The sequence below is a fragment of the Sinocyclocheilus anshuiensis genome, unplaced genomic scaffold (assembly GCF_001515605.1).
Source record: "Sinocyclocheilus anshuiensis isolate Anshui unplaced genomic scaffold, SAMN03320099.WGS_v1.1 scaffold181, whole genome shotgun sequence".
Taxonomy (NCBI): Eukaryota; Metazoa; Chordata; class Actinopteri; order Cypriniformes; family Cyprinidae; genus Sinocyclocheilus; species Sinocyclocheilus anshuiensis.
In genome coordinates, this window is record NW_015540898.1 from 184,310 (window position 1) to 198,404 (window position 14,095).

At 36.3% G+C, this 14,095-nt stretch overlaps 1 protein-coding gene across 1 annotated transcript in view; it reads right to left on the reverse strand.

Annotated features, from left to right (window-relative positions):
- The window catches only part of lars2 (leucyl-tRNA synthetase 2, mitochondrial), a 70,244-nt gene that overhangs the window by 1,640 nt on the left and 54,509 nt on the right, over positions 1-14,095 (reverse strand). Inside the window, exons 13-18 of the mRNA XM_016486878.1 lie at positions 12,898-13,001; positions 10,070-10,252; positions 8,499-8,668; positions 6,910-6,987; positions 6,691-6,802; positions 2,205-2,332 (exon numbers count right to left, since the gene is read on the reverse strand). Coding sequence (XP_016342364.1) covers positions 2,205-2,332; positions 6,691-6,802; positions 6,910-6,987; positions 8,499-8,668; positions 10,070-10,252; positions 12,898-13,001 — 775 coding nt within the window. The remainder of the gene's footprint in view (positions 1-2,204; positions 2,333-6,690; positions 6,803-6,909; positions 6,988-8,498; positions 8,669-10,069; positions 10,253-12,897; positions 13,002-14,095) is intronic.

The window sequence follows — 14,095 nt, forward strand, 5'->3', positions numbered from 1 at the left end:
ACAGCTGTCTCTTCTGTGATGTGACTCTGTCTCTCTCTCTCTCTCTCTCTCACACACACACACACACGCGCGCGTGCATTATCATATGTATAAAATGAATGACAAAATTTTAACAATGTGTAAGTATGAATTATAAAGCAATGAGTCTCTTTATTTATAATGGAAAATTGTAGTGCAATGGTGAGGAAGAAGATGGGGCAAAAAGTAAAGGATACAGAGGAAAATCTCAAGGCTTTGCAAAAGTGACACTCTGTCACCGCAACTAAAATGTAAGAAAAGTGCTTTCAGAAATCAATTTGCTTTATTCCTGCCTGGTTTAAAACATCCTCAAAATGTCAAAATTCTCCGTCAGAGCTTTCTCTAGTGTGTAAGCATCTTTGCGCCCAGAAGTTCTTCTACAATCATGCTGGAGGACAAATAATGGTTTTGATCAACGGGTTTCCTCTAGATCAGCAGTAGTGTTCGTTTTTGAAGCTGAGATACTGAGTGCTTGTGCCATGTCTTGGGATGACTAAACAAACCCTTTGAGGGTGGATATCTTGCTTTAGCATCTGTTGTTAGCATTGTGTGTGGGTTTGTGTGAAACTAAAGCTGGTCTTCTGGTGCATCTGCTCCTCAGTGTGTCTGTGGTGAAATGAAACGCACTCAGACAGCTGGACTGCATCATGGGAGAAAATCATCCCTGTTATTATGACTCCCAAAGTAGTTCAGCCACCCGCACAAAGCAGGGGATTCCCTAAAATACTGGCAGGCTGGTGCAAAGAGCGGGTGTAGCAAAGCCTTCTGGGTAGTACTTTTTCAAGCGAGTATGCAGTAAAATATCATGCTCATTTTGTTCCTTATTTGAAGGTGAAATTCATGATTTTATCCTTCTTCTTAACTGTCATGGTAGCTACATCTTTATCCCTTGTTGCCAAATAATGAGTATTGTGTGTGTGTCAAAAAATGTGGGTGAATATTGTTTCTGTGGACTTTCACAAATTGTTTGGTTGGAAAAAAAAAACATGAAAATCTAATTTTTAGTTTGATTTACAGTAGTTGAGCTAGTTGAGGTGAGTTTTGGCAATAAACATCTGGCAACAGAAGATTCCACTATTCTAAATGTTTTTCCCCTCACAATTCTAAGTTAAAATCTCTTAATTTTTGAGTTTACATCTTGCAATTCTGAGGTTTTTATTTTTTTCTCAAAATTGCAAGTTTATCTCATAATTCAGTTGTTTATCTTGAAACTCTCAGCTTACATCTGGCAATTCTGATTTGTTCACATGGATGAAAAGCAATTGTGAGAAGCAAACTTCTAGTTCTAATAAAGTCTCAACTGCAAGATGCAAATTCAGACTCAAAATTGCAAGATATAAACTTGGAATTGCAAGAATTGCTCATGTTGTCCATAGTGGAAATGGGCTTCAATAGCTAACAACACAATACTTTAATGTACGTAATATAATACAAGCTCAAGAAATTTGTAGTACACATATATTTTAAGAAAAATAGTAAAAAGTATCTTTTTTTTATCTATACTTTGCTGTATATAAAATACTTATAACCAACATTTCCCATTTGTCATTTTGTTGCCATCAGTGGATTCTGGGATTGCCGCCTTCTGGATTTTGGACAAAACGAGATGGCTTAGAAGGCAGCATAAATATACCAATTTATACCAAGATTTTTAAACAATGACAGATGCATGAGGGCAAGTAGAGACACACACTTGACCAAGTCCTTAAAAGACGGTCATGGAAAGAAGATTTCAGCCCCCAGATAGTTCAAGTCTGTAATAATCGTTCACTCGTCACGCCAAATTCAGAGGCCAATCCCTTCTCACACGCACAAATTACAGAGAGCCTGTTCTCAAATACAGGCTTTTAAGTAGGAGGTAAGCACTTTCCCTTTGCATTTTCCCAGAGAACATCCTGTGCTGAATATTCTGCATACAAACATCCTGATGACACAGAAATATCACAAATACACTGAGCTACCGATTCGTTTGAGAGAAGGTTGTGTTTGTATGTGAAAAAAAGCATATTAAGGAACACAAAATCAATACCCATGGCATTTGGGGTGTTTTCAGTACTCTCTCTCTGTGTGTGTGTGTGTGTGTGTGTGTGTGTGTGACATACCCATACGGACAGCTGGAGTGTGTCGGGTGTGTAGGTACTCTCTCTCTGTGTGTGTGTGTGTGTGTATGTGTGTGTGTGACATACCCGTACGGACAGCTGGAGTGTGTCGGGTGTTTGTAGGTACTCTGGGTCCACACTGGGCCACGGCTGCTGAAGGACACTTCCCTTCCCCAACAGCACACTTCCTAGAGGATTCCTCACCTGAGACAAACCTGAGAGAGGTTTCAGGAAATCGTCACATAGTCTGAACACCAAATAAACTTTGTTAATAATTAATCAAATGAATCACATTAATAGTCGCTGAGAAAAGCTCCTCAGTGAAGGTAGTTCAAAGACATCACTGTGGCACGTGAAAAAAGCTTTTTATGGTCACTTCTAATCCCTGTAAAGTCTGACATATTAAATAATAGTCACAAAAAATGTAAATGTAAATGCAAATTGAACAATTTATTGAACATTTAAACAAAATTAAAAAAAAGTTTGTATGTGTGTGTTTTTGTTGAGTATCATATTTGATACATCAGGCTTTTATGGCTCATATAATATAGTGAGAATACAGAGCTCATACATTGAGGAGGAAAAAACACCCGTTTCATTATTCATTATTCATACTGAGCAAAAATATGCTATTTTTGTGCACTTTTGTGCTGATATTTAGCCACAAATCATAAAAAACACTAAATTCTAATAGCTTATAATGTAAATCGGTATAGCAGATAGTTACATAAAATGATATAAATATCAGTCATCACTCTATATCTGCCAATAATGTTAGTAAGATGATATTTAAATGCTTAGTTTGATGATCAAAACATATAATGCAATGCAATACAATGATGATCATATTTGAGACTCACATTTAAACATGATTTTCCTCAAAAACTATGCATGAATAATCAAGTAAAGCTAAGTTGCTTCAGCCCAGTAAGTGTTCATCTTGAAATATTACTAACGATATAAAAGTTTATTTTGATACAATTCAGTAAAGATTTCACAGCAAAATGACACGTGAAGCACGAGCATGTTTGTACAATCATACTAGAAGGCCTCAAGCAGACGACAGAAGGCATGTAGTAGATCGTGTGCAACAGGTTTTACAGCAAAGTCTTGATCATTTACAGTCCTTAGCAACTTGATACAGTAGGCTTTATAGGGTTAAAGATCCACTAGTGTCACCAAACCGAATAGTAAAAGCAAAATCTGTTTGGTAACACAAAACAGAGAATGATCCAGCAATTAAACAGGCGTCCGATGGTGACGCGATGGTCAATACTACAAATTTAGAAACCTGCATCTGACCTCAACATGGCCTTCAGGAAGGATGTGCATTTCCGCTTGTCCTTAGCTTGTGTGCAAGTACAGGAGGAAGTGCAGAGGAAGGAATAGTTCACCCAAAAATGAGTTTTTACTATCCATGAGAATTACTATCCTCGTGTTGTTCCATGCTGTTATTATTTTTCTGTGGAACTTGAAGGTTCTCTAGATCTATGAGCACACACAGATAAACATACCCTTAACAAGCAACGTTTGGTCACGTAGTTACACATCTACTGGTCAGCATCAGTCACTGTTATCAGAGCATGTGAACATGTTCATTTTTCCTTACGGGACAAACACACATTGTGTGTGTGAGTGTATGACAATAGCGGGATGTCATGGAATGGACAACAGGGGCCAAGTGTTTCCTTTTTTTCCTCACCTCTAGTATTTCCATGACTTTTCACCCAGCTCACAATAATTCACTTTCATCCCGAGTCATTTTTTTTTTTTTACTACAATCCATTTTTATACTACCAATGTTGTATTGTCACCAGAAGTACCATTCACACCATTCAGAGCTGAACTGGGAACATCTTTTAAATTAATAAATTCTTGAATTTAATTAGTTTTGATGTGGCAAAACGAATGCTGGATTTACAAATAACCCATAAGTATGTTTTCATATACAAAACGTGCATGGGGTATTTCCAGAAATTATTTTTTGTGACATTTAGCGAAATACTTCTAATATTCTGCAAAAAAAAAAAAAAAAAATAATAATAATAATTATATATATATATATATATATATATATATATATCAGAGAAGAAAGATCATCAGTGGGGTAACGCATTACAAGTAACATAAGTTATGTAATCAGATTACTTTTTTTCAAGTAACTAGTAAAATAACACACCACTTTTATATTTACAACAAAATATCTGAGTTACTTTTTCAAATAAGTAACGCAAGCTACTTTGTTTCCCATTTACTCACTGACACCTCTCCTGTCCCTGTGCTGAGAGCCTTTACAGTTGCCAAAAATATCACTTTTGAGTTTTTTGTTATTAAAAAAACAAATAAGCAATATGTAATGCAAAAGTAATGTAATGCATTACCTTCCACAGAAAAGTAACTAAGTAACAGAATTACATACTTGTTATGGAGTAACACGATACTGTAATGTATAACTTTTAAAAGTAACTTTCCTCAACACTGATATTCATGATTAATTATATATTTTTTTAATGTTAAAATTATTTTGTTGTCTGCCTGTGTTGAATTTCATTGAATTGCAATTCAGTAAATTTCTCATTACAATTCATCTTCCTGTGAGGCATGACCAACTATACAAATTCAATTGAAAGGAAACCAATTCGTAAATGGCACTACCATCAGAATCAATAGATGTCATGGTACATGAATATGGTCATCATTCAGTCACCTGGGCTGGGCTTGCTTATTTGTTTTTAAATAACAAAAAACCCAAAAGTTATATTTTTGGCATCTGTAAAGGCCCTTTCACACCAACAGTGAAATGAATAATGCTTCATGCTTGCATATGATAGGGTGTAAGGACTCTTTCAGGATTAGATAAGCTGCTGCTAAATGCACATGTTTCCCTGAAGGTTAGCATCCACCCATCAGAGCTGCTTCATTTAACGTTCCAAAAACACCAAGAAAGTGATCAAATATACAAGTCCTTATAAGTTAAGTTTAAGCCAGTAATTTCTATCTTTTGCTGTAGTGTGTCAGTAAGAAATATCAGTTTACATTTCCAAACATTCCTTTTGCCATTAATTGTAATAATCCAGTGAGATTTTTGTCTGACAGCAGCCAGTGCTCCACACAGAGCATCATCCAGTCCGTCTGGAATGACATGAAGAAACAGAACAAACTGAGACAGACTCAATCCAGAAGAACTGTGGCAACGTCGATAAGGCCCTGTTTACACCTGGTATTAAGATGCGTTTTCGTCAATCCGAACACAAGTGGACAACACTAAATACAGGTGTGAATGGGGTCTAAAACACTTTGAGCTTGTTCACTTTTGACCACTTCCAGAGGTAGTTGAAAATGCATTCACCGGAAAACACCGGATTGCGCTTGTAGTGTGGACGCTCACGCGGTCGAACAGTCACTAAAGACCACCTACTCTCCGCTGACTAAACTCATTCTCAAACATTATGATGTTCATTTCCTATCCATTAACTGACAAAATTAGAATGTTAAATTTAATTTAAACTAGAGTGGTTAAGTGTATGTGACACGTTAAAAATAAAAAAAATGTCTTTTCAGAGGTTTAGTTTTGCATGCGCATAAACATCAGGACAAAACAGAGAATAAAATAAATAGGCTGTCTGTTTTGTTTAATTTTTTATGGCCGCATGATGGCTAAAAGCGCACCCTGTTTTGCTTTCTTTGTTCTTATTGTTGTCATAAAACTGCACAGGTACACGAAGTTTGAGAATCCAGATGCAGTAATCCACAATCAAAGTCCAAAAACAGGCAAAGGTCATAACACGGGCAATCAGTCCAAACAATAACAACAGGGCAAAAAACACAAAAGGGTAATCCAAAACAGGCAGGTAAACAAAACCAAGAACCAAGACACGAGAAAACCAGGAAACGAGGCTTAGAATTGCAGTACAGACACATACAAGACTTAGCAATGAATGACAAAATGAACCAGGCTTATATATGGTGAGCAGACAGGGTTAACAAGACAGGTGCAAACAATGAGTGCTGATGAGTGCGTGCAAAGGATTATGGGGAATGAAGTCCATGTTAGAAAGTGAACAAGGTGGGAGTGCCCTCTGGAGGAGCTCATGGGCACTGCAGCAGGTGATCGTACACATAAATAAAAGTAAACCCTTTGCAAGTTTTCAAAAGATGTCCTACTCCTATCTTTATGACCAAAAATGACAGAATATTTTATTTTTTTCTGCTGTGATAAGGACAATATCCACGAACGTGCCGGAGCCTCTCGCGTGCACACAACATATTTTTATAGCATTGCTAGATGTTTATAGGCCTATGTTGTTTACATCTAAAAAATTTAGAATATCATGAAAAATGTCAATATTTTTTGTCACTCATTTCAGAAAGTGAAACCCATATATTATATAGATTCATTACACATAGAGTGAAATATTTCAAGCCTTTATTTCTTGAAATTTTGATGATTAGTTTTTTCCTAGCTTGACAGTTTCCATCCACCATTACCTTCATTAAGGAACATGAGGATGAGTAAACAATGACCGTATTTTCAGTATTGTGAAATATTGAGGTGGATGTGTGTGTGTCATACCTGCCCAGAGTTCAGAAGCTAAGTGTGGACACATGGGTGCCGCCATCACACAGAGCGATGCCAAAGCCTCCTCAAACTCCACGCTGTGCAGAACCACTCGAGACGAGGCTTGCTACGAGACCAAAGCAGAACAGATCACGGGAATTCAGAAAGCTCAATCAATCATTTGAATTTCCAAGCACATTATTCTGAAAGTCAGACTGATCATTGATGACTTACTGAGAGTGTGTTGGTCAGGCCCATGAGCCGAGAGATGGCCGCATTAAACAGGAAGTCCTCTGTGAAGTGACCTGTGACCTGTCAACAGAATAACATGGCTTAACTTCATTCAGCAGACTATCAGCTCTCAGTTTCCTTCCAAAAGTAACAAGTTAATCTATTATTAATCAAGGAAGCATTAAAAGACATTTATAATCTTACAAAAGATTTCTATTTCAAAGAAATGCTATTCTTTTGAACTTTCTATTCATCAAAGGGTCCTGAAAAAAAAATGTATCATGGTTTTTACAAAAATATGAAGCAGCAAAAAAAATAAAAAACTTTTATTCAGCAAGGATGCATTTGATTCAAAGTGACAGTAAAGACATTTGTAATGTTACAAAATTTCAAATAGATGCTGTTCTTTTGAACTGTCTATTCATCTGTGAATCCAGAAAAATAAAAAGTATCACGGCTTCCACACAAATATTGTGCAGCACAACTGTTTTCAACACTGATAATAATCAGAAATGTTTCTTGAGCAGTAAATCAGCACATTAGAATGATTTCTGAACAAAGTTCAAAAGAAAACTTCTGTACCTTTATAAATGTTTTTACTGTCACTTTTGATCAATTTAATGCGTCTTTGGTGAATAAAAGTATTATACTACGTATATTGATGGCTCTGTGTCAGATTGCTTTTGTTGCTCTACTGTAAGTTGCTTTTGATAAAAGCATCTGCTAAATGCACGAATGTAAATTTAAAAAGTAATTTCTTCAAAAAAAAAAAATATATATATACACACACACACACACTAATTGATCAATGACAGAATGTAATTAATAATTGAAAAATAATTTAACCAGTTTTAACTTAATTTGTTAAGTTCTATGGGATTCAGCTAGACAAGAATTTAAAATTATGAGTTGCAATGACTTGCACAGCCAATTTGATTATACTTAAAAATGTTTAATTTGATGGAAATATTTTACAGTGTTCAGAGAGTACCTTACATGTATTCTGCTTTGATTGGAAAGAAGAGGTGTGCTTTTTAATATTAATTGAGAGACTGCATGACATATAGGTACTTGAAAAACTAGTCAAAGACAAAAATATCCAAAAACAAAGGAATTCTATCAGAATGGAACAAATACGGATGGGTGATGCAGTGACCCCCACTGGTCAAAGAGTGAAGCACATTACTGTTTCCTGAATACTAGATAAAGGGGTCATATCAAGGGGTCAGGGTTTGGCTGGTTAGCATGACCCATTAGGCTCTGCTGCTAGATGCTGTAACTACACCAATTCTGGGGTAAAATGCATCTTTCCATTCAAAAGTACTTATATGTATCGTGATTCAAGTTTTCTGCAAGCAACATACAGTACAATACTTCATTCTTTATATTATAGTTTTTATTATCCAACCAATGAATTCCAACCATTAGTCATGGTTGGAGGCTTCAGTAAATATTGAGTTTATATGTGGTGCCATCTACATTTATTGGTACAACGCTCATATATTTAGTAATACTCAAACGTTTAGTAAGTACCTTAGTACTTCTAAAACATATAGGCATAATCATCACTGTCATCTCTGGCGTGGCTTCACCTGTGTGATGGCGTAGTTCTTGTTCTCCCAGATCTTCCTGGCCTCTGATCGTTCTCTCTTGTTGAGGACGGACGGGTTGGGCGTCTCTGGACCCTCGCGTGCAGCTCTCAGTTTGGTGATCAAACCCCACAGACGGGCCTGCCATCGCAACACGCCTGGGATGGCATCAGCTACACACACACGCAAACACAGCATCATGTTAAAACAGAACGCTGGTATGGTGGTGGGGTCAGTGTACTGGGTGAACGGGTTAGAGATCAGGACGTTCACACAGGATGTGTTCTAGTGCTAAAAACATCTAGATGGAGTACAACAGGTGCATTTGGAGGAGATGTAACTCTCATACACTGTTGCTAATGTTTAGCTGAAGAATAAGATGCACATGACTCTTTTTGTAGGTTACATTTTTTATGAACATATATGTGAAAGTGTATGCAGGTCCTATAACTGTTCTTCATTTCTTTTAGGTTTTCACATGTGTAAATGTAATATAGTAATAGTAAATATATTCAAATATGATAAGACAAGCATTAAAACAAGATAAAACAGCTAAAATTCAAATTCAAAATCAAAAAAGCAAAAATCAATTTTTCCAGCTAAAAACAAGGTATCCCACAATCTTGGAAAACCTGGATATATAAGGGAATTTTAAAAGTGTGATTTCTAGAATTGAGAAAATCATGGAAATGAATAAACTTTAAAAAATAATAAAAATTACTACATTGAAGAGGCTACACATTTTTGTAGTTATGTCAAGCTCTAAAATATTTTATTGGGTCAAAATAATGAATGAATGAATGAATGAATGAATGAATGAATGAATGAAATTCTTATCCTGTAATAATGAGCAGCTGAAAAAAATCCATGTAAATTCACTGGTCATAAAGAGTGTGAACCCTGAACATTTGTGCAATTATGGAAATTATGTATTACTATTTTACTTATTTCTATTTTATTTCTAATTTATTATTTTAAAATAATTAAAATGATACAACATTAATAAAAAAAATTTTTGTTAAAAATTGCAATAAAATATTTTTTAAAAAGTAATAGAAACCGCTGAGAAATTGCTATTCGTGAGTCAAAAATAGTACTAAAAATAACTTATTATTTTAATATAATTAAAATAGTAAAAAAAAATGTATCAAAATAAAATGTTAAATATTTTAAAATGTAAAACAATTAAAAATATTGTCTTGGAAAATGAGGGGCTTAAAGGTTGAAAACCACTAGTTTAGGGCATCTGAACTTCCCAAAAGAATTTCATGTCACCCACAAACACCCGATGCACTTACGTCTATATGTAAATATGTCATATGTATCTCACCACCAGATTTATCTGACTACTTTAAAACTGTCTAAATAGTTTCAAGCTGAGCTATTTCTTATTTGACATGGTGTCCTAAATATGTGGGGGTGAAAAAACACCGAGACACAACATAGCGTTCTGACACATGATTACATACCCTACAATTAAAATACAGAACAGATGGATCACTAGAACATGTCCCTCATGAACGGGCCCTCAGTGTCACGTGTCTGAGGTGGAACGGTTTTATCACTCTACTCACTCTTGACGTCCCATAAGATGTCCTGCTCGGGTGGAGCGGCGTACAGGAGGTAGAGGCGCATGGTGTCGAGGCCGTACTGCTGCAGCACCTCCTGCGGGTCCAGCCCGTTCTGTTTGGATTTACTCATCTTCTCCCATGTGACCTGCAGTCGGCTGCCACTGTCCCTCTGAATGGGCTCCGGACCTGCCAGAGGTGATTTTGGCCTGTTTACATCTGCTGTTAACATCTGTCATGTGATCTAAGACACATTACTGTTGACAGCTGGTAGTAACATAACCTAAAATAGTTTGGAGGTTTTTTTAAATTTTTTTTTATATATAGCTGCAAGCAGCAATTAAGGGGTCTAGCACAACAGACACGGATTAGCAGTTATCATTTTATGTCGATATTTTGTGGTAAAATCATATTGTTATATATTGTATTGATAACTCATCAATTAAATATTTATCTTATATTCTGCAAAACTGGATGTTTTTAAATAAACACTGACAAAAACTATATACGTTTTTGGGCTGGACGATATGACGATATGTATACAACATTTATATAAGTGATCACCCAGCCAGATTTAGATTTACATAAAGCGTTCACAGGCAAATTTGCTTTATGTATTTCCCCAGCGTCTAAATCAGGCACATATAAATGTCAGGAAACACGATTCCTGGCTGCATGTCAATATATCCATGGACCACTGGATCTTTGGTAAGTTGTAAGGAACAACAACCTTTAGTTTAAACTTACTACAAAACTCAAAATGGGCGACGCCCAAAAATTGGAAAAATTCGGTATCGTTCGATTCGGTATGCTGTTCCAAATCTAACGAGAATAATCTCATGATTTTTTGGCCAAACTGGTCAGAAGTTTTAAGCAGAAATGTCAATTTTGTATATCTTCTAACCAGTAGGTGGTGCTGTGCTGAAACTACTCATGCGCCTTCAGGTCTTGCTTGTTATAACACATACCAAGTTTGTTCAGAATCTGCTAAGATTGCGAAGATATAACCTCAAGTCCATTTTTGCACAAACTTCGTCAAATTCGTTAACACGGTTTAGCATATCAAAAAGCTCTTGATAACTTTTTGACAGAATGCTCTGAAGATGATCCGAGCCAATATTGGTGAAAATCGGACAAACCATCTAGAATGTGTGCGAAAAAGTAGATTTTTCGGAAAATTCAAAATTGCAAAAAATCTTCACCCATAGAAATTTCAATGTTTGTGTGCATTCGACTCGGCATGAGCCAAGGAATCTGAGGAAAACTGAATTTTGCTTCTAGACGACTACGGTTCAAAAGTTATTAGCATAAACATGAGTGCAAATTTGGCCTGTTGGTGGCGCTAGAGAGTTTGAGTTAAAGACTCCAAATTTAGTGTGGACAACGATGAGACTGTCCTCTATCTGTGTGCCAAATTTCATAACTTTCCCACAATTGGTTCTATGGGCTGCCATAGACTTAGGAAGAAGAAGAAGAAGAAAACTAACGGACACAATAGCTGCCTATAAGCAACTAATAAATAATACTTTTATTCAGCAAGGATGCATTTATTTGATCAAAAGTGACCGTAAGGCCACTAAAGCGTTTTTACCCGAGGCTAGTGTATTTTTTCCAATTGTTTTCAATGGGAGCGCTGAGATTTTTTTAAACGCCAGGAGCGTGAAGAGGCACTGAGTGTTGAAGAATGACTTCTTAGTCATCTAACCAATCACAGTTGAGGAGGGGCGGGGCAGATACCACACCGACCAACCGTCACGCCCTGCTTGCGCTACGACTGAACAACAATGGAGAAGTTAACATCGCTTGTGTTTGTGATCTTGCATGTTTGAATCCTCAGGAAGAGACGCAGCTGTGTTTACCATAATAAGCATTTCTCTGTGTTTACACACAGATGCATTATAAAACCATCGCTGAGATCACAGAAATTACAAGCAATTTTGGGAGCCAATTCAGATGCTCCTGCGAGTCTGTTTACCTTGTTGCCTGGCAACAAAAAAAAGGCTATTTTAGATCCAGTATCCACAGAAAGCAAAACAGGAAGTGAGTGAGAAATGTGAGGAGGGCTGTTCACGGCACTGATGCATTTTACACACAAAACTGGCACAAGCTGTCTCACAATTTTACACTCAAGTCAGATTGGCTGGCTTAATGCAATTTTCAGGAGTCCGAGTGCACATATTTTTATCAGTCTACTAGGAAACAAAGCTACCTATATTTTTCAGACATAATAGAGTAAAAAGAGATGCTAGTGTCTTTACCAATGAGACGACTGATTCTTTTAACTGATGGTGGGGCTTTAAAGGGATAGTTCACCCAAAAATGTTTACTCATATTAATTAAATCTATTTGTTTCAGTTGCACTGCTGTCTATGCAGGGTCAGAAAGCTCTCGGATTTCATCAGAAATATCTTCATTTGTGTTCTGAAGATGAACGAAGGTCTTACGGGTTTGGAACGACACGAGGGTGAGCAATTAAAGGTGAGGTAAGCGATTTTTCAAAAACACTTTAGAAAACCGATTCGGGCCGAATAGCAAAACAAACTTGTAGCCAATCAGCAGTAAGGCTACCAGAAATCGCTTACCCCACCTTTAATGACAGAATTTTCATTTTTGGGTGAACCATCCCTTTAATTCCAATAGTATATCCAAAACTATAGGCCTACATATTCTTTGTTTTCAGAGTCATGTGCAATTTCTGACCTCTAAACAGTCCGAGAGTCCGATTCTAAGACAGATGAAACTCTAGCATGAACCAGATTTCACGAATTCGTCACAAACCCCAGAACTGTTGGCAACATACTGTACTTTATATCTTCTTACACACAAACACACACCTGAGAAGTCGATGTCCTCTTTCGTGAGGTACTGGCCGGTCTCTGCCACCCTGAACGTCTGCCCCTTTATCAGACCCTGGACCAACAGCTTTCTGAAGGGCTCCCTGAAATCAAGAGACTGGATGTACATCACTGGTCACCCAATCCAGCATATGAAGGAAATTCAACATGTAAACTAGCTCAAAGCACACGTTCTTAACACTGTCAGTATTTACTCATTCTCATCTTGTTCCAAACCTGTGTTCTGTTATTTTTATTCATGTGGAGGAAAACTTTAGAGACTTTTTTCCCCTTAGAATGGCAAGTTTATATCTTACAATTTTCTTGTTTTCTTGCAATTTCTCAGAATTGTAAGATAAAAAGTCACAATTTCATTCATTTTTATCCCATGGTGGAAACAAGCTTCCATATAAAACACCATAGAAATATGATAAAAATAGTTCATTTGACATGTGAAAAGTCATGACACAAAGCTAGTGAATGCTTTCTGAAAACTTGGACTGCTTTTGTGTGTTTTGTTTAGGGATGCTCCGATCTGCCTTTTTCGCCTCCGATTCCGATGCCTAGGGTTCGGAATTGGCCGATACCGATACCGATCCGATACCAGTGAAGATAAATTTTACATTTTAAATAAATGTAGAATTTATATATCTCTGTGTGTGGAACTGATAATCATCCTTTCACAATCTACTAGATACAGACTACTTCATTATAAAGAAAAATAAAATAAACAAATATGAAAAAATATAGGCCTATGTATATTTATAATCTATGACAAAAATGTATCATAAACTAGGTTAGTGGCTAATTCAGCAGCAACAGTTATTCTAGAAAAATCAGTGCACAATAATTTTAGAAATCCAAACATTTAGTGAAAAAACTGTATTTTGTGGGGAACACATAAAAGTGTTGCACTAAATATGGTAAAATGTTACACATTGCTATTTGTATTATTATAAAATCCATTCATTAAAAACATTCATGAATGTATTTATATATAAGTATATACTATACAATTAAAATACATTTCTTTTAAATGTATAGCATATTTTTTAATAAGGCAACAACATATGATAGATACGATAGGACAAAACAAATACAGTGCAGCACGAACTGTTTTTATACAGTCTATGAGCACGAAGCACTTACAATGTGCGCATCCGGTGTGCAGAATGATGCGCTTGAAGCAACACGGCGT